Below are 23,016 nucleotides of genomic sequence, written 5' to 3'. Positions count from 1 at the left end.
TGCCATAGCCAAGTGATAGATCCAGCTATTCCATTTCTGTAGTCTGGTCATGCAGCCAGTTTCTTTACCCAGTGAAGTGTACACCCATCCAAGCCATAAGCAGCCAGCTTCTCCAGGAGAATGCTCTGGGAAACAGTGTCAAAGGCTTTACTAAGGACCACTAAAAAACATCAACAGCCTTTCCCTCATCCACTAAGTCCATCAGGTAGTCATAGAAGGAGATCAGGATAGTCAAGTAGGAAACCAGCCTTTCATAAATCCATGCTGACATGGCCCTGTCACCTGGCTGTGCTGTACATGCCACACGATGGCACTCAAGATGGCACCAAGGTCAGACTGACAGGTGTGTAGTCCCCCAGATCCTCCTTCTGGCCCTTCTTGTAGATAAGTGTCATATTTGCCAACCTCCAGTCAATTGGGACTGCTGATAAATGATGGAAAGTGGCTTGGTGAGCACTTCTGCCAGCTCTCTCAGTACCATTGTGTGGATCCCTTCTTGATTCATAGACTTGTGTGTTTCTAAGTGGTGGAGCAGGTAGCTAACAAATTCTGCTTGTATTATGCGGCTCCATTCTCCTCCCCATCTCTGTCTTCCAGCTCTTGGGGGCTGGTTACCCAGAAGAAACTGCTCTTACTATTAAAGACTGAGCCAAAGAAGGCATTAAGTACCTCAGCTTTTTCCTCATTCTTTGTCACTGTATTTTGTCCTGCATCCAGTAAAGAATGGTAATTCTCATTAGGCCACCTTTTGGTGTGAATGCATTTATAGAAACATTTTTCATTGCCTTTTACTGGAGTAGACAAATTAAGTTCTAGCTAGGCTTCGTCCTGCATAACCTCACAGCATCTTTGTAGTCCTCCTGAGTTCCCTGCCCCTTCTTCCAAATGTCAAAACCTCTTTTTTTTTTCCTGATTTCCACCCAAAGCTGCCTATTTAGCCAGGTGAGTCATTCTTCCCTACCAGCTTGTCTTTTGGCATATATATATGAATTCTATTTGACTGCTGAAAATCATCAGAAGACACTGCTAGTATTCTCAGGCACAGGCTTACTGGGTGAATTGAGAGGCCTCAAGTCTGTTCTTTTAGCACTTCCCACTGGGGAGGGGATCCGGTATCCTATGGAAGGGAAAATACATCATAGTATCTTCTGACTCATTTTATTGGTAACAGGAATACACAGGAACACATGGGTGGGGAACAGAAAACTAAAGAGAAAAGTATTTGAAGCAATGTGTATACCAGTTGCCTTCCACGCACAGTGAGCTCTTTTGTCAACAGCTCAGTGTTGGCATCATCATAAGCTGGCATCACTCCAGGTTTCCTCCTTATTTCTTCACTTCAGTCTGAGTTTTCCTTATAAGTAAGCTGAATGTATATTTTGATAGCACATACAAAACACAAGCAAAACCAGGGCACCTACTGAGTAAACCACTATGCAATCCTTGCCCTGAGGAGATGATAATTACCATTCAAGAGGCTTTATTTTGAGGATTATAACAATTACTGTTTTTTTCCTTAAAGTGGTAATGCTGAACTTAGTTACAAGAGAATCCAACTTTTGTTTAAAATAAGAAAGTCCTGACTTTCCCAAAAGAAATAAAAATCCTTTAAACATTCCACTTCTGTATATTATAATGGCTCAAGCTACAGACAGTAAACTAAAAGCTGCTGCTTATTACTGGGAAGGCAATATGAACCTGGGTGGGGACTGTCAATACCTTTGCTTTAACTCCTGACTACAGACACCCTGTTACCACTCTCTAGTTTTCAACAGATGGGATTTTTTTTTCCCGTGGCCTGGTATGTGGTAGTATTTTGGGAACTAAAGAGAGCGGCTTAAAAAAAGGGGAAATACATAATAAAATGCCATAAACTGTCAAGCTCAAACGAAAGGCAAGCATTCTTTTACATGTCCACAACCAAGCACTATACAAAAGATTGGTTCTGTGTGGGGATGTCATGCTTGCCATTATGTTACCAAGCCAGTGATACAATATGGGAATTTACTGCTCTTGGGGATGAACCTGAAAAATTTGTGAAGTTTTGCTGCATGTTAGTTGTTCACTTCATTGTAGGCACCAGGAATGTGAAAAGCAGTACAGAGATTGTTCCTTCATGATTTTATTTCACACTTCTTAGGATTCTGTGGTGTTAGGTTGCATCCTGCCAGGTAACTGTTAATAAACAGGATGCAAGCAGCCAGTGTGCCAATGAACACACCTAAATACTCTAAGCAAAGTGGCATAATTTAATTAGGGGAAAATGTAAATGTTTAAGCACTACAGTATCTTTTAACTTGGAGGTAGGAGCTCTGTTTTAAGGATATACGTGAGCTGCAACCCACTTTACGCTTTGATCCTAGCTTTATAACCCTTAAGGTAATGGGTAAAACACAGCACTGCTTCTCTGACTTCTCTTTCTCTGTAGATTTTCTTTTGGAGAGAAGGAAGTTTGAGAGCAAGGATGAACTTTGTTTTGCCACATCCAGTGGCAAAGCAGAAACAGGATTTTCTGGGTTTGACACCTGATGTCTCCTAGGCAAGGGGCAGGCTGCACCCTTCCCCTTAGCAGTTTCTCCTGAGCCCTTGCTCACCGAGATCCCTAGCTCTGTGCCTGCTCCAAAGCACAGGTGTTTTCTTGCTGTTTTTTTTTTTTTAGTGGCAGCCAAGGCATTTACCCTCATGTCATGCTCTAACAAAGCAAAGACAGTAGGACATGCTCTACGCCAGCTCCAATCATCCAACTCTCCTACCCTCCCTTCCTGACAAGAGGATACAGAAAACTCCCAGTGAGGCCAAAGATGGCTTTCTTCAGCAGGGACAGCCCGTGCCATCTGTTCAAGTGGTTACCAGACCTCATGTCCGAACTCACTGGGGCTGCCTCCTGCTGTGCTGCCCAGCATGGGAGGGAGGTTGGCAGGAACAAGGCTACACTCTTTGCAGGGTGTCAGGTGCCAGATACCACAAGTTTTAGCTCTTTGGAGCAGCTCTTCACCCTGAACCACTCAACTACTCTTCATAAATCCTTCAAATCTTCATACAGTACTTCACTGTAGTCTCCTGTGACCTATACTCAGTATTTAATTACAAATTATAAATGTAATTTATAAGTAGAGGTAATTTAATCATATTTCAATTATTTTCATGTGTAGTTCATGATGTACATACTTAAAAAAAAAAAAAAAAAGGAAAGAAAAAGAAAATCTTTCATGAAGAAAGGTAATACAGGAATGACTCCATCCTAGACAAACCAGACCAACCAGCTTTTCTGCCAAAGGGCAAACAAACCTAAACATAGTGGGAAGAATAAAATCCAATATTTTCTTGTTTTCATTTTTCAAATCTCCAGTACTGCAGTAAAGTAGGTAGAAAAGCACTGCGCTTCATTTTCACAGAAAATGCACAGCAATAAGGCTAGCACTGAAGCTGTCATCATCAAGTGACATGTTGAATTAAATATGGGGAGTTAACCTTAGCAACCCTGGAAATATAGCTTCCCCAGAGCAAACATTTGTGGAACATTTTGACTGTCTTAATTCTCACCCCCCACACTCCTTGTTAATTTGACATCAAACCCAGCAATGATAGCTAATACACTGAGCTCCTCTAACAACCACGAAGAATTTTTATGCTCTTGAAATGCAAGTACTGCTGCTTTTGCACTTCAGCCTTTTACACTGTTTTGTAAAAAAAGACACTCCTTGATTGCTAGAAGACTTAACAAAGGCAAGATTACATTGTTTAAATGCAAAATCATTAACTGTAGTGCTGAAGGATTTACTTAGACTTAGTAAAGGAAGCTGGTGGGTGTGAGTTCATAACCAAGCTTGAGGGAGCTCCCCCGAGCTGCCAGCATTCTGGCAGATCTTTGTCCTGCTGGAGCAATACTCAGTTGGGATGCTGGGAGCAGGAGAGACAAAGGGGTAAACAGCTCCCCACTCAGCAAGAGAATGATGAGCTTAGTTGCCTTAAGCACAGCAGAGAGAGGGTCCTAGCAGGAGCTACGCCTGCGGAAACCCAGACTTAGGGCAGCAGACACCAGGACAGAACCTCGACAGGAGCAGGGATCTGAAGCCTCCATAACAGACCCTGGCTGCTGCTACGCACACCACTGCATGGGAGGTCTGGCTCTTACTGAGCATTGTTAATGCCTGTGACATGGGGTAAAGCATCTTGGTAGCAGTCCCCTGGTGAACAAAGGCTTGAAAATTGCCTGGGACTGGTGCAATCCAACATAACTGAACTACAACTGTCAACTGGACTAAGTACTGTCAGAAGAAAATACTGCACCCCTTCTGAAGGATTAACTGCTAGCTCCTCACAAGAGGGGCTGATTAACAATCCAAATCCTGTTTCCACCATGTGAATTTGCCAAAGACACTGAATGGTTTAAAGCAGAGAGGGGAAAATGAAAGATTTCCTGATTCTGTGCCTTGCAGCAATAAACCCACATTTGCGGTGGGCTCCTATACTGCCATGCTGTGCTCAGCAGATCAGGGAGGGCTGCTGGGGTGCAGTACTCTGTGGAATCACTTTCCCCTCCCACTGCTAAAGGAACCCCAGGCAGGAGCAGGGACAATGTGGCAGCTGGAGAATGCACTGAAGCTCCTACATGGCCCTGCAGCAAGGCAGAGGGAAGCACCTTTTTCTGTCTTTCCCATCGTCTAACAATCTTTCCCTTTCACATTTTTAATGATGAAAGTGGCTGCTGTGCACATGCAGCAAATAATTTGCAAATCCTAACAGTTTTGTTCTCATCTAAATGTGCATTGACTAAGCATTTTCATACTCAGCACCTAGATCATACAACACTGTTATATATCTAGAGTTTAAATGTTTGACAAGGATCAATTAAGTAAAAGAAAAATACTTTTCTAAATGTGAACAATTATAGCTACATTGTTCATTAAACTTAAACAGAAATTAAACAATCCAACTGCAAATTAAACAATTCAATCACAAATGATTGTTTTACAAAAATAGGACTCCCTCCTCAAAATGTAATGATGGAATAATAAAATTGGTTTTGGTCATAATGCTAGCTTCTTTTGATAGTCTCATAGTTCTCAATTTTGGGCCAAATAACAGCATTGAATCTGATAAGGTCTTTGTGGTTTTCCCCTGATTTTACAGACAGCTGAGAAGGTAGGCTGAGATGCTGGGAGGGGACAAGGCTGGATCCTGGATTCTCCCACACTGAAAACACTGTGAGAACAGACAGGATGGCTGTGTGGAAAGCATGTGACTCAGCACAGCTGTGTGGATTTCCTCCTCACGTCCTTTCTTAGCATTGGGGGTTTCCAAGTAATTTTCTGGAGTCCTGGTTAACTGGCATATTTTTTACACTGGATTAATTTTTTGTGGACTCCGGGCTCTGCTCTAGACAGACCACAGTCCTGCTGATGAAAATAATTACACAAATTGTTCCAGTCTCTATGCTTTTTAACAAATAATCCCTAAGCATGACAAAAGCAGTCTCCCTCCATCTCAATGACAATGATAGCAGGAATACCCCAAAAAGCAATCTGCAAAACAGCTTGAATTAAAGTAAAAGCGCATGTGGTAGATCTAGACAGAGGGGTGACACTGAAACTACAAAAAGACCGTGTGTGCTCAATGCCAGACACATCCTTTCCATGCTAGTGAGTGAGGAGATGACCAGTTTCTAGCACAGCTATGTTTTCCCCTCCAGCTTTTCCAATTCCCTGTCTCCAAGCTGCAACAGAGTATCTGTCCTCAAACCAGTAGTGAGATGTCTCAGAAGGTAGCATGGACAGACCCTATCCTTCCTCAGATAAGTTATGATGGAGGGAGTTCTGCAAAGGCAGGTTAAGACATGCCAGCACCTCTCTCGAACTGTGATCTTTACTGCAGTGTGCTGTGAGGGATTCAGCTGGGCTCACCCAGCTGAGCCCACAGGTCCTGCAGAGGTGACACAGTTGTTTTCCCTGGAGAGCATAGAGCTGCTCCAGGAGTGCTCCATCAGCAAACTGTGTATCTGTCAGGCGAGCACAAGGAAACACAGGAAAGTGCTGGAGGACTTCAGAGTTGAACCTAAATGACATCCATAATGACACATGGACATGTTAGCAATTGACAAACTGGCTAACTCAAGTTAACTTACATCTTGGAAAAGCCTAAGAATTAGGGCAAATGACTGCACTATTCAAAGGAAGGCACACTGCCCTGGATACCAGCCACAGCAGTGACCGTTAAGTACATGCACAGAAAAGAAAAAGAGGAGGACAAACATAAATGGTATTTCCCCAGTTACTCCCTCACTCCTTATACTACATTCTGCTTAGGGAAATTCCCAAGCCAGCTACAGGTTGTTTCTTTAGTAATCCTCAATGCACCTGTCTTTCAAGTGTTGCCCAGTCTTCCTGAGAACTTAGTAAAGCTCCTGTATCCCCAGCCTCCTTTGGCAAGGAGCTCCACAGGTCTCCTACCTACTTGGTGCTCTTTGTGCAAAGTTTTTATGTTTGAACCTGGCTTCCAGTATTCGAGTGGATGGTCCCGGCCCCTAGTTGTGTAGTGAAGGACACGAACAGACAGGCTGAAGTGCTCTCAGCTGCTTAGCCAGATCTCCCACAGAAGTTATTCAATACATTCTATCGTGTGCCAAAAAATTGTTGGACTTTATCAGAACCTAAATTGTTCATGTCACTGGATAACCATATTGTCTGTTATTCCCAGCTGCAGAAGTTAACTTAAATCCCATTCAATCTAGCTTTTAAGAGACATTCATGTATTCATTGCTTAACTTCAAGTTATTGTCATAAAACAGGCAAGATGTCTCTGCCAAATCAGGCAAAGCCAAAACAGTAATTCTCTACTTCTCATGCTGCTTTCTCAACTATAATGACATGTACTATTTAAATGTCATAAGCCAGGACTGCTGCCACATGAACTGCCCAACCCACTCAGTGTCTTTGGACTTTCATGCATGTCTCTGAAATGCTCCCTCTTTTAGATCCACACATGCATGCCATCAACTAGACTGGAACTGATCCTGTTAAAATTCTGGCTCTTTTTGGATCAGTATCTCATGACCCTTGTGTCGTTTTAACAACCTATGAGCCAGCACACAGGGGTGGAGTGGAATGGTGCAGGTTCACATACATAGTGAGAAGAGAAAAAAAAAAAAAAAAAAAAAAGCTATGGCCTTGTATTTCTCTTTTTCCCCGATACTCCTACCTAACACCTGTTACAATGTTTCACTATTATGATCACTAGAAAAGTTGTAACTTTTCATATCTTATTTAGATCACTCATAAATTAACAACATATAGGTATAATACGGATGAGACTACAGAACGTGTCATAGATACCAACAGATCAGCTAAACATTCAGGTTAAATGCTTGAAATGGAATTCAGGGTCAGAAGTTAATAAATGCATGATGTTGTTAAAATTTCCGCAATTAGTTAGAAATGTGGTCAAAATGTCATATTTCATACATGCAACTTACAAAGCAATTCACACTAGCAGCCTATCATTGACTTCAAAAGAGTTTCAGAATAAGAAAGGGGAGATGGATTGATACTGAACAAACTTTAGATTAAGTTCACTTCCATTTAGGAAAACGATAACTGTGATTCAAAAAACCATTTTTTTTTTTTTAATCTGTTAAAGCAGTTACGACTTTTGTTGTTGTCCTGGGTTCAGCAGTAGCAGTCATTTTTCTCCTTCTTGGTAGCTGGTGCACTGCTGTGTTTTAACTTTCAGCTTGGGAACAGAGCTGATAACAAGGATGTTTTGGTTTGGCCAAGGACTTTGCGAGCCTCATGCTCTGCCAGGGAGGAGGGGAAGCTGGGAGGAAGCAGAGACAGGACACCTGACCCAAGCTAGCCAAAGAGGTATTCCATACCACAGCATGTCATGCCCAGGAGGTAACTGGGAGTTAGCCGGAAGGGCTGGGAGTCTGCAGGGTTGGAGGAGGTATGGGTCAGTACTTGGTCGGGCTGGGGGGGCGAGTTATCAGTCAGCTGGTGCTGAGGTGTTGTATTCTCTTACCTTGTTATTTCCTTTATCATTATTATAATTGGTGGTAGCAGTAGTGATTTGTGTTATACCTTAGTTACTAAACTGTTCTTATCTCAACCCGTGGGAGTTGTATTCTTTTGATTCTTCTCTCCATCCCTCTGGGAGTAGGGGGAGAGAAAGAAGGGGGGGGGGGGGAGTAGGTGAACAAGTTGCCTGACTGCGTTGAAACCACGACAATTGTTTATTTACAATTATCAATTTTCAAGGAAGTGTAAGACAGGTCCTAAAAACAGAAATGTAATTAAACAATCACAAAGACAAATACTTTATAGAGCAAGAGGCTTTTCAGATCTAGAAATTTTGTTTTCAAGGCCCCCTTTACTTTACAATGCTGGAATTGTTCATGCAATTTTTTACAGTAGTCAGCATTGTCATGAATGAATGTCACATACCTATCTATTCAACTGAACTAAAAGCTCAGACTAGAAATCTTCTGTGAATATCTCAGAAGTTATTTCCATTTTATTTTTTTCAAATAATCAGCTTGAATCTAAAAAGACACTACTTAGACAGATAAAGGCACTAGCAAGAGTTTAATCTCATAAACAGGACCTCACTGTTGCCATTAAATAACTTCTTGGATGCTGATTCTTGGCATCCATTCACAATGGAGAATGGCATTACTGCTTGGACAAATCCTAGGTTCCCTGGGAGCCATCAACAATTCTCAGGCAGAATTCATTCATTCCTGCAGCTGTCCCAGGCCTTATCTACACCAAGATGTTTACATGTCAGTAAACTGGAGGTAACTGAAACCAGCACATTCTGAAACTAAGCCAGAATGCATCGGCTAAATCACAGCTCAAATTCTGTATTGCCTGTTCAGCAGTTCTGCATATGTAACAGCACTACCTTCCTTTTATCAACTATGGTCTGGTTAGAGCAAGCCTGCAGCTTCAACTTTTCATGAGAATATTCTGAGGAAGATTGTTCTTCCTTTCACACAACTCTTTTTTCACCCATCCTTGCATCTCCACATACATTTGTCTTCTATAGATTAGCAATGGATTTACTTAAACACTGCACTGTATCTTATAATTCTGGTAATACGTCAACAGATGAGGGGATCTTGAGGGAAAAAGAAAACAATGTATTTCCAGGTCCCCACTCATCAATCATTGCTTTGTTCCTTGATTTGTGGATTCCATTTCCATAGGCATCTTCTAGAGGTGAGCAAGATGACGAAAAAGAAAATCCTCTTCTGAGAGTATTCTGGGTGTAAGAAGTAGTTAACTGTGCAGTAGCAGAACAACACTAGAAAAATAAACATGCTTCTACTAAACTAGGAAGCATGGAAAGGCTGGTGAAAGCAAATGCATGAGGTAGGCAATCCCATTCTGCAGGCTGGCAGGAGCAGGAGAAATAATGCAAATGAACAAGGACAGAAATGAAGGAAGCTAATAGTCAGGCTAGTAACTGTATTAGCATATCTGTAGGTTATTTCTACTGTGGGTTACTCTCACTACAGATTGCTAATAATCTGATATATATGAACACAAGGCAGAAAAGGAATCATAATAAAACTAGGAAATTGTGTCATACTCCAGTTTGCCTGTATGGTGTTCTCCTAACCTGGAGTAGCTCACCACAGGCAAAAGAGCCAATCCTTAAGAGATTTTTTTGCTCAGATTCACAAAAAACAGTTCTTCCTGGTGTCCACCAAACTTGTGGTTTGTGACTGGCATTTTTCAACATCTGTTGTCTAGCTCTTCAAAATGGGTACAAATCCCTTGGGGTTTCCCAGAGCTCTACTGCCACTCTGAAACCTAGCTGCTTTCAGGTTTTTCTCCCTCAGTGCCCCACCTGGATGCTTCTCCCTCTGGGCTTCTAGTCCTCTCTTTGGCTGGAAAACTGCTATCTTTTGGGTAATGGGGAAGCAAAAATGCAGAGGGGCTTGAATAAGCTCCTCTCCCCAGAGGCAAAACCATGATGGATCTCAGCAGGAGACTCTGCTGTTGCCCGAGCCATGATTGCTTAGTGATGAGCATGACCTAGGGATCTGAACTCTTCCTAGCTAGAACCAGATAAGACAGGGCATAGACAGCGTTTCAGTAGCACTTGTTTTTGAACAGAGCTACACCAGTATGAAAACACTAAGGCTGACTCACAACATAACAATACTGTGTCCAATCTTACTGTATTCAGATCACAGACAAGACTAAGACACTGAGGTCTGTGTAATAAAGGACTGAGGGTTTTGTTCTGCTAGGAACATTGTTGTTGAGTCAACAGGTAGACTGGAAAAGTTACTCAGAGCATCACCTACTTCTGCCAGGATGAACTATACATACCTACGTCGTTTATGTTTGTATAAACCACTTTAAAACTTCCGTGATGAAGATCCTACTGAATCCCTAGAAAGTAAGAAGTCAATAAAACTACTGCCAATTGTAACAACCTTTTCCCTGTTATCTAATTTTGCTAACATTTCAGCCTACTCAGTGTACATGGAAAATATGCTGCAGCCTTAGACATACTTTAAGTATGTCATCATGTCTCTCCACAAGCTTCTTTAGACCAAACAAAATTAATTGCTCCAAACAGTCTCTGGATCGTTCCAACTGCTCGCATCTTCTCTGCACTTTGTCCAGCTTTCTTTAAGGAAGATACTGACTGAATTAAAAACACCCTCCAACAAATAACTTACTGATGCTAAATGAAGGACTTCCTCACATACATTACAAACAAGAACCCTCTTTGATGATACTGTCGACTCCCATTGCATTTATGATTCACTGTAACAATTCTTATTACCTTAAGTGGAATTGTAATTTATACACTCCACCTTATATTTCTTCCAGTGCAAATGCAGAAACATTAGACAAACACTGTAATACACCCATACTGAAAATAACTTTTAAATCCCTTCAAAACAGTTTCACAAACCAGTACGTACAAACAGTGGCTTAACTGAAATGGGAGAGGAAAAGGAAAAAGAAGTCTGTCCTCAGTTTGGTCAATGTATCCCAATATTAATTTAATTAATCTCTAGAAGAAAAACCCATTTACCACTTTTCACTGCCTAGGATTAACGTTTCACTATACCTATCAGAATTTAAAACGTTTTCCTGGCACCAAAATGGTTTTGTTGTAAAAATTAAGTTAATCACTCCTTAAAACTGATGTGGTTTAATTATATTACTGAAACGAATACCAAGAGTAAAAATTATCTGAGAAAAAGTCCAGAGAAGAGTCACAAGGATGATCAGGGAACTGGAGCACCTTCCGTATGAAGCTAGGCTGAGAAAGTTGGGGCTGTTCAGCCTGGAGAAGAGAAGGCTGCGTGGAGACCTCATAGCAGCCTTCCAGTATCTGAAGGGGGCTTATAGAGATGCTGGGGAGGGGACTCTTCATTAGGGACTGTAGTGATAGGACAAGGGGTAACAGGTTCAAACTTAAACAGGGGAAGTTTAGATTGGATATAAGGAGGAAATTCTTTCCTATTAGGGTGGTGAGGCACTGGAATGGGTTGCCCAGGGAGGTTGTGAATGCTCCATCCCTGGCGTTGTTCAAGGCCAGGCTGGACAAAGCCTTGGGTGAGATGGTTTAGTGTGAGGTGTCCCTCCCATGGCAGGGTGGTTGGAACTAGATGATCTTAAGGTCCTTTCCAACCCTAACTATTCTATGATTCTATGAAATGTTATGGGCTTTTAAGATGTTTCAGAAGGCTTTCAACATTTTCAGTTACCACTTTTAATGGTTACCTAATAAAGATCTGTTCCTAAAAGTTATTTGGTGTTTCAACAGTCCCATAGTGTTAATACAGAGTTATCTCTGTGATAAATGATAAATGGAACTTCCTATGTGAGACACAATTCTGAAAGAGAAAGATGTGGAAAATCCTTATCCAGTTCATCACAACCAATACTGTGATTAATTTTCCACCACAATCTTCCCCACTATATTTCTACTGCAAATAGATATGTTCTGCATACCTAAGCATAACAGCTCTTTAATAACCCCGTTTCCATTTTTGCTGACCTTATTTTAAACCCCATGTTTTGATGCAAGATTATTATCTGCTTGCAGATAATTTGCTCTGAAGACTACTTGGCTATTACAAAGGGCACACCCACTCTAACAAACATGCCAATACATAGCAATGTTTCATTTTGATGAGCCATTACATATTTTTATCCTACTTCAATAATGATCTGTTGTTCCATTTCCTCAGCACAGGAAACAGAATGGTGCTAATGTACATCAGATAGATACAAACTCAGCCTAAGCTAGTGGTTTCACTGATGATTTGCAAGCAATTTGCATATCCCTTTCTCTACATTCCTATCTATGCAGAGAGAGTACTTCCTCATTTTACACCAGCAGCAGGATAAGAAGTCAGTACTAGCTAAATGGTAGTATCTTGAGTATTTCTATACATGTAAACAGAGGTGCAAGTACAAGATTATCTGTATTTATGAGCACACTCCATGCAGTGCACCACAGAAAAACTGGATGTGATGTCACAACTAAAGCCCTTTCAAAATGCATATACATTAAGCACACTTAATTGCAAAAGAAGATCAAATTATAGCATTTCCTAATTTTCAATTGCTTGATTTTGGCACTCTAACATGCTTTTATTCATGTAGCTGTAGGCACACTTGAAGACAGATGTACCATGGTTTAAGCAATTGCCAACAAAAGTGCACAAGCTCTGCTCTATATTCTGCTTGGTCCAAACCGTTCTGTTAAATTTGCATGTCTTCTATTGCTGCAAGGTCATAGTGAACAGAAGTCACATCTGTACTTCCATGTCACTGTGAAGTCAGGTTTGGGCCATGTGTTTTTACCCCACAGGCAGTGCACACACCTAACATTTTCTTCTAGACCTTTCGCCACTTCTCTCTGTCATACCTCCAGCCCAAGCTCTGGATCTCCTTGCTTTTGAGAAAAGTGAAAATACAGGAAGAACTAAAGGCTAAACATCAGGAGCAAACACAGGGCACTGCTGACAGAAGGTCAGAAAAATCAGGGTGACATCCAAAAACTATTAAGGGATCACCTTAAACAACCCATACTACCTATCCCTTCCCCCAGCACAGTGACTCCAAAGTGCCATGACTGAATATGCCACCATACTGGCACCCCAAGTATCAACAACATAATAGTACGTCAGCACGACGTGCTCATAAAGCACATATTTACCACTGCCAGAATTTCCAAAACCTGCAATAATCTTGGGGTAGATGAGGTAAGAGAAGGAATGGAAGTGACTTCCTAAATACAGCGGGAAATAAAATGGATCTCTACTACCAGAGAAACAGAAAAATATACAGCTGCTACCCATAATCCCTCATTACCTAGGACGCTTGTTGGACACACATAGAACAGCAAGAACATTAGTGGTAACCATTACTTAGTACCTAATGAGCCTGCCAGCAAGGCCAACAAGGACTAAGCAGGTGACACAGAGATCTTTTCAAAGGCACAGGGAAACAAGCTGAAGAGACTGCTTAAGATGGCACAGAGGCTTTTATGAATGTAAAATACAAGGAGAAAGGATAGAGGCCCTTATTGTGCTGTAATGAGATATCAAAAAGGATTATTAAACCCAGAGACCTGGTACTGCCTTGCTGTAACTTAGTACCCAGGTACTCTTGTCGTTTCTATGATGCCAGATGGCTCTCGTGGGGACAGGCTAAATCACTCAATGTAATGGAGAACTAAGGTTTAATAAGCATTTATAGTCATGTATTTATTCTTTCTGTGGCAGCTGTACTTACTGCAATTATTTTCCAATGATAAGCAAGTGTCGAGAACCTATTTTTTGTGTTTATTTACAAATTGTTACATTTACTTTCCAAACTGTCTGATAAATGGCACACTAGAACTGTAAACAAGTTTGACAAATAAGTTGTCTTCAATAAAGGCAACTAAAAATTATGAAGTCTTGAGATTGCTCTGTACAGAGGTCCCAGTTATGTGAACACTGGGAGTGGCAAGAGCATTTCTACCTTCTATTTTTTAACTCATGAGGCAGAACTCACTTGTAGCCTACAAATGAGGAATCTTCCTAACAATTATTATCCCTGCTGAAAACGTTAGCTAGGAACACCAACTTCTCAATAAAAGTAAATAGAATAAAAACAGAACAAAAGCCTCGTTAGTAAGGTACAGATGGAGTACCAGGAATAACGGCTTACAAGTGCCAAAGACCATTAGTTCTTTAGATCATTACAGAGTCATAAAGTGGTTTGTGTTGGAAATGACGTTTCAAGATCATCCATTTCCAACTCCATTCTATGGGCAGGGACATCTTCCACTAGGTCAGATTGCTCAAAGTCCCGTCCAACCTGACCTTAAATACTTCCAGGCATGGGCACTCACAGCTACTCTGGGCATCCTGCCCTCGTGATTCACCACCCCCTAAGCAAAGAATTTCTTCCTTATATCTTATCTAAATCTACACTCTTTTAAAATCAAATGTTACACCTTGTCCTGTCACTAAAAGCCCTGATAAAAAGTGTCTGCCCATCTTTCTCGTAAGTCCCTTTTAAGCACCGAAAGGCCACAATAAGGTCTCTCTTGTAACACAGGTTTATAAGAGTTCTTTGGTATTGAAGTTGCATGACACTCCCTTATAAGGCCCATGTTTGAATGCTTGGGAATCTAATTAATTGCTTATAAGATACTGAAGGGAGATAGTCTTCACATCAACTACATGTGTCTGACATCCCTATGAAACCCAGGCAAACTACAAACCTCTGTTAACATGGTTTCCTTACACTCAAAGAGGCTAAGTCCAGAGCTGCATTTCCAGAAGATGCAGCTGCAGTCACACTTTTTTCTACACACATCCATAGGACTTCTCCAGTTGCAGCTCTGATCTGTCATGGGACTAGAGTAGATTTTGTTTAGTGACAGCAGTGATTCCTTTTTCTGGGGTTCTCAGTCCCTTTCACTGTTGCTGGATTCAAGCAAAGAGGGAAGGAGCTTTCTGCTTTGAATGCAAAGTGGACAGAAAGACAGACTGGATGGAATAAATCTAGGAAAAAAAAAAACCAAAGAATGAAACCTGCAACTGAGCACTGGCAGAAGAGCAGAGCTACAGCGAAACTGAATGAGAGAAGGGCTGCCTACACCTTAATAGAGATCTGAGAGGAAAAACACTGTAGAGAACAGCAGCCAGCACATGTGTACATGCCTGTTTGAAAGGGAGATTAGATAAAAAGCTAGATGAGTAGACTACAACTCACTGGACAAGGCCATTAGGAGCAGGAGATTAAGCACCCGTGAAACAGTTTGTAATGGTAAACATAAGAGCACTGCAAGTGAGGCAGAAAGAAATAGAGAGGGGACCTGGAGGGACAGGCTACGGGACATTACTTTCCCAGTGCTTAGGTGAGACTAACATGAGAAAGCTACAAACAGTCTTAGCTGGGTGGATGACAAATGGGAACCATGCTTTAAGTATGGAATAACTTATAAAAGCGGCTCCAAAAAGAGAGGTCTCTTATGTTGACCCAGACACCCTAAATTCCAAGTGGATCTCTCTGTATTCCATTTCGCATCTGTAAAATGGGAACAGTGCAGACCTCAACTCACAGCCGTATTTAAGAACCATAACAGAAAGCCCACAAAAAGAACAATTTTCCCTTCAGAACAACATAGTATATTCATAATATATTCACTCAAAAATGGGGTAGAGGGGAAGGAGAAGCAACAATTTTATCACCAGCTGAACATGAAGCATTTTGCAGACTGAGGCAGAGGAAGCATTACTGATGCAAATGGAGAACTGGCCTAGAAGTGTGAACCAGGGTTGAACATGTAGCTTTAATTTTAGAATTTGATCTGTTGTGGGCTTGATATTTATGAAGACTTCTGAAATTCGTATTTGTGGAAAACACGGCTGGCACTGTATTGTGCTTCATCTTGTTCCTGAAATCCTTACTTACAAAACAAAGTTGGTGTACTCCAAGTTTAAGCGAGGCTGACAAGTGAAAACACACCTTTCTTATGCTGGGTCACACCACCATGGTACCACAAATGCATCTGGGCTAAGCAGCCGTCATACGTTTTCCTGCGTGTCTGCATATGACAGTATAATGGAGGAAACCTGGCACAAAGCAGCGCGTTGTAAGTCAGCAGGAGTAACGCTGTCCCACCAAACGTCCCTTCGCCCCGCTCCCTCTCCAGCTCACCCCTGGCCCTTGTGTCCCAGAAAGAGCCCGCTCCGCTCCAGCAGCAGCTCGGCCGGGACCACGACCGCCTCCGAATACCCCTTCGGTAGCAGAGCACCTGCCGCGGTCAAGAGCCACCAGGGCGGACCAGCCAGGGAGAAAGGGAGGGAAGTAGGCAAGAACGGCCGGGAGCCGCGGCACCTGCTCAGCTACGGAGCAGGGCGTAGGCCGTGAGGCAAGCCGCGACACCAGCCGCCCCCTCACGGAGAAGGGGTAAAGGGTTGCCCCCGCCATTTTGCGGCGAGCAACGGTCCCGCGGGCGCGACTCATCCCGCCATTTTAGGGGCAGCCCCACAGTCTTTGGGGATGTGGGATGTGGCCTGGCTCGGGCCCGCCCGTCGTCAGGCTGGAACCGGCGATACCGCGCCCTCCACCCCCTCCTAACTTAGGTATCAGGTGAAACTGGTCCGGCGTGCTGGGAAGGCTGCAGTGGCCGAAGTACGGAGGAGGATGGCTGGCCGCTGCGGGTTATGTCTGGTTGGTCTGCTGCTCGGTGCGCTGGCAGCCGCCACTCCCTCAGGTGAGAGGAGAACGAGTGCGAGCTGCCGCTGACGGGTGCCAAAACTCGTTGGCTGGCTGGGGTCGGCGGGGATGGCCGAGCTCTGACAGGGCTCCGCGGGTGCCAGGTTGATTGCTCGGTGCCCCTCGGCTGCCGGTCGGGCTCCGGCGGTGGCGGTGCAGGCGGGAGCGGTGCGCGGGGCACAGCTGGGCTCTCGGCGGACGCCGGAGGGCATGTTTCTGAATCGTGGGGAGGCTGGAGCGAGCCGGGCGGGGTTGTCCTGGAGCCGAAGAGGTCTGCGAAACAGGGGCCGGTGGCTGTGGAGCTGCTGGGACCCGCGTGGAGGGCGCCTCGGACTCCTCGCTGGGCAGGGGAAGCAGGTCGACGGGCAAATGCAGCCGGGGTAGGCTTCCCGCCGCCCGCCGACTTGGGCGCACGGAGCGGGTGGGAAGGGCTGCTGGAGCGCAGGTGGCCTGGCTTCACCCGCATTGGTGCTGTATCTCACCTGGTTCTCGGCTAGCAACTTGCCTGAAAGCTGCCTCTAAACATAAAAAAAACCCCTTTAAGACCGTGTTCTCTTTTTTTTTCTTTTTCCCCCAACTCTGAAAAGTTAAGCTTTTTAAAAATCTCTACTGTTATCTATGTTAGTTTATATTGCTGAGCATAACTGAATATAACTGAACATAAATGCTGTTTGGGAAGGGAAAAAAGTAAAAAAAAAACCCCACCCCATTGCTGTACTTACGGACTCCTTTTCACTGTGTCTTCCTGTATTTTTTCATCCTGTGCTTATTTACATAATAAATGTATATGCGTAAAGGTTGTGTAAATATTGAAGCCAAGCTTTATGGCAGGTCCTGTTGAGAACAACCAATAGATCCTAGGTAACTGCAAACTTAGTTGTTCAGAACTGAGTTTCTGAAATCGAACTGCCTCTTCATAGCCTGGCTGTGTGACCTGGGCGGGCAGGGGAGGGAGGTACTACACCCAAGAGTTTTAATTGGGTGATTTATCTTATGGAGCAGGGAGGCAAAATGAGCTAGCAGAATGATCCCATCCGAACCAAGGGAGATACCCTGTAAGCCCGAGGCTTCTTGTGGCTGTTTTCAAACAGGCTAGTGCCATTACGGGGTTGTGGTGAATCCAGGCTGCAGGTCCAAGAACCACGGTAATCTTAGCCTTCACCCTATGTGGGTATTACTACCATGACCTAAGCTTGTTAATTTGGATGCTCTGTGCTGCGCTCACTTTTGTGTCTGCAGGGTAAGCATAATCCTTCGTTTTGGTATGCAGTGGGTTATAACTTCTGGACAAATGGCAAAGGTGTTGAAACAGTCTGTTGTGGGAGGAGAGTACTTTTTTTCCTTGCGATGCCAAGGAAGCATTTCCCGTGGGCAGATCAGCAAGTCAATTGCATTCTCTGTTTGTGAGTCGGGCATAGTGAAACTCGGCTTGGAAGAGTCTCAATTGTTATGGAAAACTGCAAGTGCAGAAAAAGTAAGAAAAGGATGTAGAGAATGCATGTACCTTAACAAAGTATTGGCTGCTTGGTGAGGGAATGTTAAATACAAACAGGACACTGAATTGTCTCCCTATATGGGCCCTGATCGGACTTACAAAAGTTGCCCAGTATGTGCAGTCAGAACTTTTGAGGCTCAAACTACTTAAAGTTACTATGAAAGCAAGACATCTCTGAAATCACCCATTTAGCTTGACTATGGATCAAAAATGGAATAAACCAGGCCTTTATTCTGCCACTCTTGCAATACTAAGAGCTGTCTGTGGTTCACATATCCGTCAATCAATTTTTATTACAGCTCTTAGGTATGCACTAATATTTCAGGGCTTTTTGGTGAGCAGAATAACAAAGGAACCATCCTTTGACACTGTTCATGGCTTGTTGTACAAAACCTGCTTACTCAAGAAGACTCTCCGTTATGCTCCGGTTGGAATTTTTTTGTGGCTAAAATAATCCACAAGTATTGATAAGGTTAAAAATAATTCTCCCACAGACAGGCAATTTTCATACAGTTTAGCTTGGTGGATGTCTGACTTGATGGAACATACAAGTTCATGGACAGTATCTACTTTTGCAGTTTAGCTTTTTAGTGTGGGGGACTGTGTTGGGTCTGGAGGGATTCAGAACTGGGCCAGCTGAAGTCTGTCAGAAAGAGCAGTCAGGAATGGCTGGCTTCCCCATACAGTTCGCAAGTTTCTGTGGTGTCCAAAGAGGCAGAGCAAAAATGGAGTAATGGCTGTCAGAAGTTGGTTGTGTGGAGCAACCACAGCTGTCAGCTCTACCACCTAACACTTTGAGTAGAAGCTGCAGAGATTGTCTGACCATCTTGCCCATGAATTGGAGGGAGATCACAGATTGCATCATCATGCACAAAGTTTGCTCAATTTTAAGTTCAAATGTGGTGTAACACATCTTTCTGTCCCTAGAGATGATTTGTGTGCAGCTTTTGGCATTACATTCTGAGTTTCAGCTCTACTTGTCTGAGGGCAGCATAATCTTCTTTTACTGCATTCCTGGTTTTCAGGAGTTTCCTGATTTTTCAGCTTATCTAAACTAAGGAAACCTCTACTGCAGTTATACAGCAATACCCAGCAATTGGGTAGTCTGGCACTACCATGTGAATGGATAATGGTGCCCTGAAACCAATTTCTGTTGTAACTGTTTGGATGCTAGGAGTACCTCACAGCTATTTTGAGTATTTTTAATGTCATTAGTGATTTGGAAGAGCATTTTGGTTGCTAATAGAATCCTTTAATAGGGATATAGTTGTCTTTTGGGTAGTAAAGGGAAGAAAAATTGTTATGTGTTCAAAAACCATTCTTAATTTTTTGTTGATGAGACCCTTTTTAATTCTTCAGAGTCAGTCATGATGTCTAGATTATTTTTTGTAAAGGGTAAAAAGTCTGTACTTGGATAACAGCAACTTCTTTTTTTTTTTTTTAAATTGTTATTTTAGAGAGTAGTAGAACCAACAGTTCTAAAGGAAGAAGTTTTGCTGGCCGGCAAGTTCCAAATACAAATAATGGCTCTTCAGAGATATACGAAGTGGATGAATTTGCAGCGAAAGCCCTCACAGGAAAGCTGACTACAGTTTTTCTTCCCGTTGTATATATCATTGTCTTTATCATTGGTTTGCCAAGCAATGCCATGGCCCTCTGGGTCTTTTTTTTCCGAACAACGAAGAAACATCCTGCTGTGATTTATATGGTTAACTTGGCATTGGCAGACCTTCTATTTGTTGTCTGGTTCCCACTGAAAATTGCTTACCATGTAAATGGCAATAATTGGCTCTTCGGTGAAAGTCTTTGCAAAGTACTTGTTGGATTTTTCTATGGAAATATGTACTGCTCCATCCTCTTTATGACATGTCTCAGTGTGCAACGGTATTGGGTTGTAGTGAACCCCATAGTGCAGTCAAGAAAGAAATCTGAAATTGCCTTGGGCATCTCCCTTGCTATCTGGATACTGATTTTGTTGGGCACCATCCCATTGTATCTTGTTAATCAGACAAGATATATTTCAAATCTTAACATTACTACCTGCCATGATGTGTTGCCTGAAAATGTTTTGGCTCATGATATGTTCAGTTATTTTCTCTCCCTTGCAATTGGACTTTTCTTAATCCCAGCTGTCCTCACTGCTGTTGCTTACATACTAATGATTAAGACTCTGAATGCTTCCATCTCAGATGTAAGCACTGGGAAGAAAAGAAAAAGAGCAATCAAACTCGTCATTGCTGTCCTGTCAATGTATCTCATCTGTTTTACACCTAGCAATGTGCTGCTTGTTGTGCATTATTTGCTCCTCAAAACCTACAACCAGAGCTATCTGTATGTGTCATACATAACTGCGCTGTGTCTTTCTACTTTGAACAGTTGTATTGATCCATTCATCTATTACTATATTTCAAAAGACTTCAGAGACAACCTTAAAAATGCTCTTCTCTGCCGAAGTGTGAGAACTACACGGAGGATGCAGGTGTCTCTCTCATCAGGAAGATACCCTAAGAAATCAAATTCTTATTCTTCAAACTCAAATGGGACCACTAAATCAACCTACTGAGTTTAATCCTTGAAAAGTGAACTTTTATTACTGCTGCTGAAAGGATGTGACAAGAGAGTTATTTTCTACAAGAGTCTAAAGAAACATCTCTGCTGTTTAATTGCATGGAAGCCTGGATTTGAGAACTGACAGCTGCTTGCCCTGTGTAGAAACAGTAAGCAGATAAAGTCCTATGAGACTGGGGAAAAAAATCGTAATGACATTTCAGATGCTTTGCAAAAATGCTGCTGACCTGAAAGTGAGTTGTCGTTGAAGACATTTTTTGTTCAGTATCAAAGTTGTTAAGAAGCAAAATGTCGCTGGAATGTTATGTAGTGTTGTCAGTATATTTAATTAACAGATAAATCTGTTTTGTTTGGCTTTAACTGTAATGTAGTAAACAGCTAAACAGATTGTATATGTAGGACTTGCTCTGTGTACCTGCTTAATTTGAAACTGAGGAGAGAAGGAAAAGAATCTGTTTCACCATCTTGGTGTAGACTGCTTGTTCTCTTTAGTATAATATAATTTTATATTATTTTCCAAGTTACCTTGCTGTAAATAGTAACATGGCAGAAGTCTGTAAGATTATCCTATCAAGATGACAAGCTGAACTTGTTATCAGATAGCACTGAGATAAAATTTTAGTTGAAATTATCCACTGTTACTTAATGCTTGCTGGTATATTATCTTAAATGAGGCTTTTTAACAACGTTTTGATGAATAGCTATTTGATTTTTACACAATCTGCCTTGTATTTTTTAAGATACATAAATAAGATTTTTTTTTTAATGTATGTAGATATAACCCATTTGAGTTGGGTGCTTTCTTTTCTACTTTTACATGTTTTTCAAAATGCTGAGTACAACTTGCCTGGCTTCAGGTCACAAATACATTATAACAGCAAATCAGAAGTCTGACAACTATAGGTGTAATACCTGAATGGGTTAGGTAAAAATTACTTAATAACATATTTCATTAGGGTGAAACTATTCCCTATTCCCTGTTTTATAGGCAGATAACTAAAATCAAATGTTTCAGAACTGTGGGGGAATATGTGGGGGATCATTAACAAGATAGATAGCAAATTTAACCGCAGTGGATTTCTGAAATACCTGAAGTCCTCTTCCCTCACCTACCACTTGTGACCACTCAGGAATATAGAATCACATTTACTTTTAATCTGAGAAGCTGATGGGTTTATATTTGGTGGCAGGATTCAAATGTTTCTTTGTTGTCTTTGTGGTTTTTTTTTTTGTTTGTTTTTCTTTTTCTTTTTTTTTTTTTTTTCCAAATTTGTAGTCAAATGTTTCATCACCTTGTATGTTGAACTTGCATCCAAGTGATGTATCTGAGACATAGGCTGAGTTCCTGTTAACATAACAGAAAAGCTCTCAGTCCAGAAAGTACTCTGAGACAACTGGCATACAGATAGAAAATATTCACCACTTGTTATACGGAGTGTAAGGAAGGGGATGGATGAACTGTAGCAGGAATTAGAGAATCTTGTACAGCTTGAAGTCCATTATTTATATAATAAATTATTATTTGTGCTAATCTGTTCCATCCATTGTCTCATTCTTTGGTTTCCATATTCTTCTGCTACAACAGGACTTTTTAACCCCACACATAATTAACAGTCTTGTTTCATGTGTTTGATCTCTCATCTTGAGGATTAAGCTCTAGCTCATCTTTTATCAGCTGCAGTCTTGTATGCTAACTCTTAGTAGGTCCTCATCATGGAAGTGGGATGTTCTGTGGTGGTATTTCAGAGGTCCAAGCTAAAATAGCAACTTACACTAACAGATACTTCATTGAGGAGCAGAGTTTACAGTTCCTTAGGTAATGTGGAGCACAAATGTTTCTCTGGCATAAACAGTTTGCTCTTCCCATTTCCTGACAAAAAATAAAAGGAAATAATTGCTTATTTGTTACTGAACTGAATCTGTAATGCAGCATCCTCACTGGAAAATTGTATGCAAGAGGTCATAGTTCACTGGAAGGATTTGGGAAGAAGAGGGTTGCGCCATCTTCACAAACTGCTGTCAACTCTTCCATCAGCCCGTGTGATAAATACAATATGAAAATGTCCTTTATCTTACCAGACAGCCTCTTGTGCTTCCTGCCATACATGCAGAAGGGAACACCACGAAGCAAGAGCATCCAGTTCACGTGATTACAGCACTATGTGTGTTCTGTGAGGAGTCCAAGGGTTACAGGTTGTG

The 23,016-nt window shown here is 42.0% G+C and overlaps 1 protein-coding gene and 1 long non-coding RNA gene across 2 annotated transcripts in view; one reads left to right on the top strand and one right to left on the bottom strand.

The window, feature by feature from the left end:
• The window catches only part of LOC134160439 (uncharacterized), a 456,110-nt gene that overhangs the window by 312,789 nt on the left and 120,305 nt on the right, over positions 1-23,016 (bottom strand). The gene's annotated exons all lie outside the window — the stretch shown is intronic.
• Positions 16,520-22,348, top strand: F2RL1 (F2R like trypsin receptor 1). Its single transcript, XM_062612359.1, has 2 exons — positions 16,520-16,752; positions 19,707-22,348. The coding sequence occupies exons 1-2, from the start codon at positions 16,683-16,685 to the stop codon at positions 20,810-20,812; spliced, it is 1,176 nt and encodes a 391-aa protein (XP_062468343.1). The 5' UTR covers positions 16,520-16,682; the 3' UTR covers positions 20,813-22,348.

Source organism: Pezoporus occidentalis, unplaced genomic scaffold, assembly GCF_034315485.1.
Source record: "Pezoporus occidentalis ecotype Australia unplaced genomic scaffold, CSIRO_AGI_Poc_V1 ctg16, whole genome shotgun sequence".
Lineage (NCBI taxonomy): Eukaryota > Metazoa > Chordata > Aves > Psittaciformes > Psittacidae > Pezoporus > Pezoporus occidentalis.
This window is presented reverse-complemented; position numbering and strand designations above follow the sequence as displayed.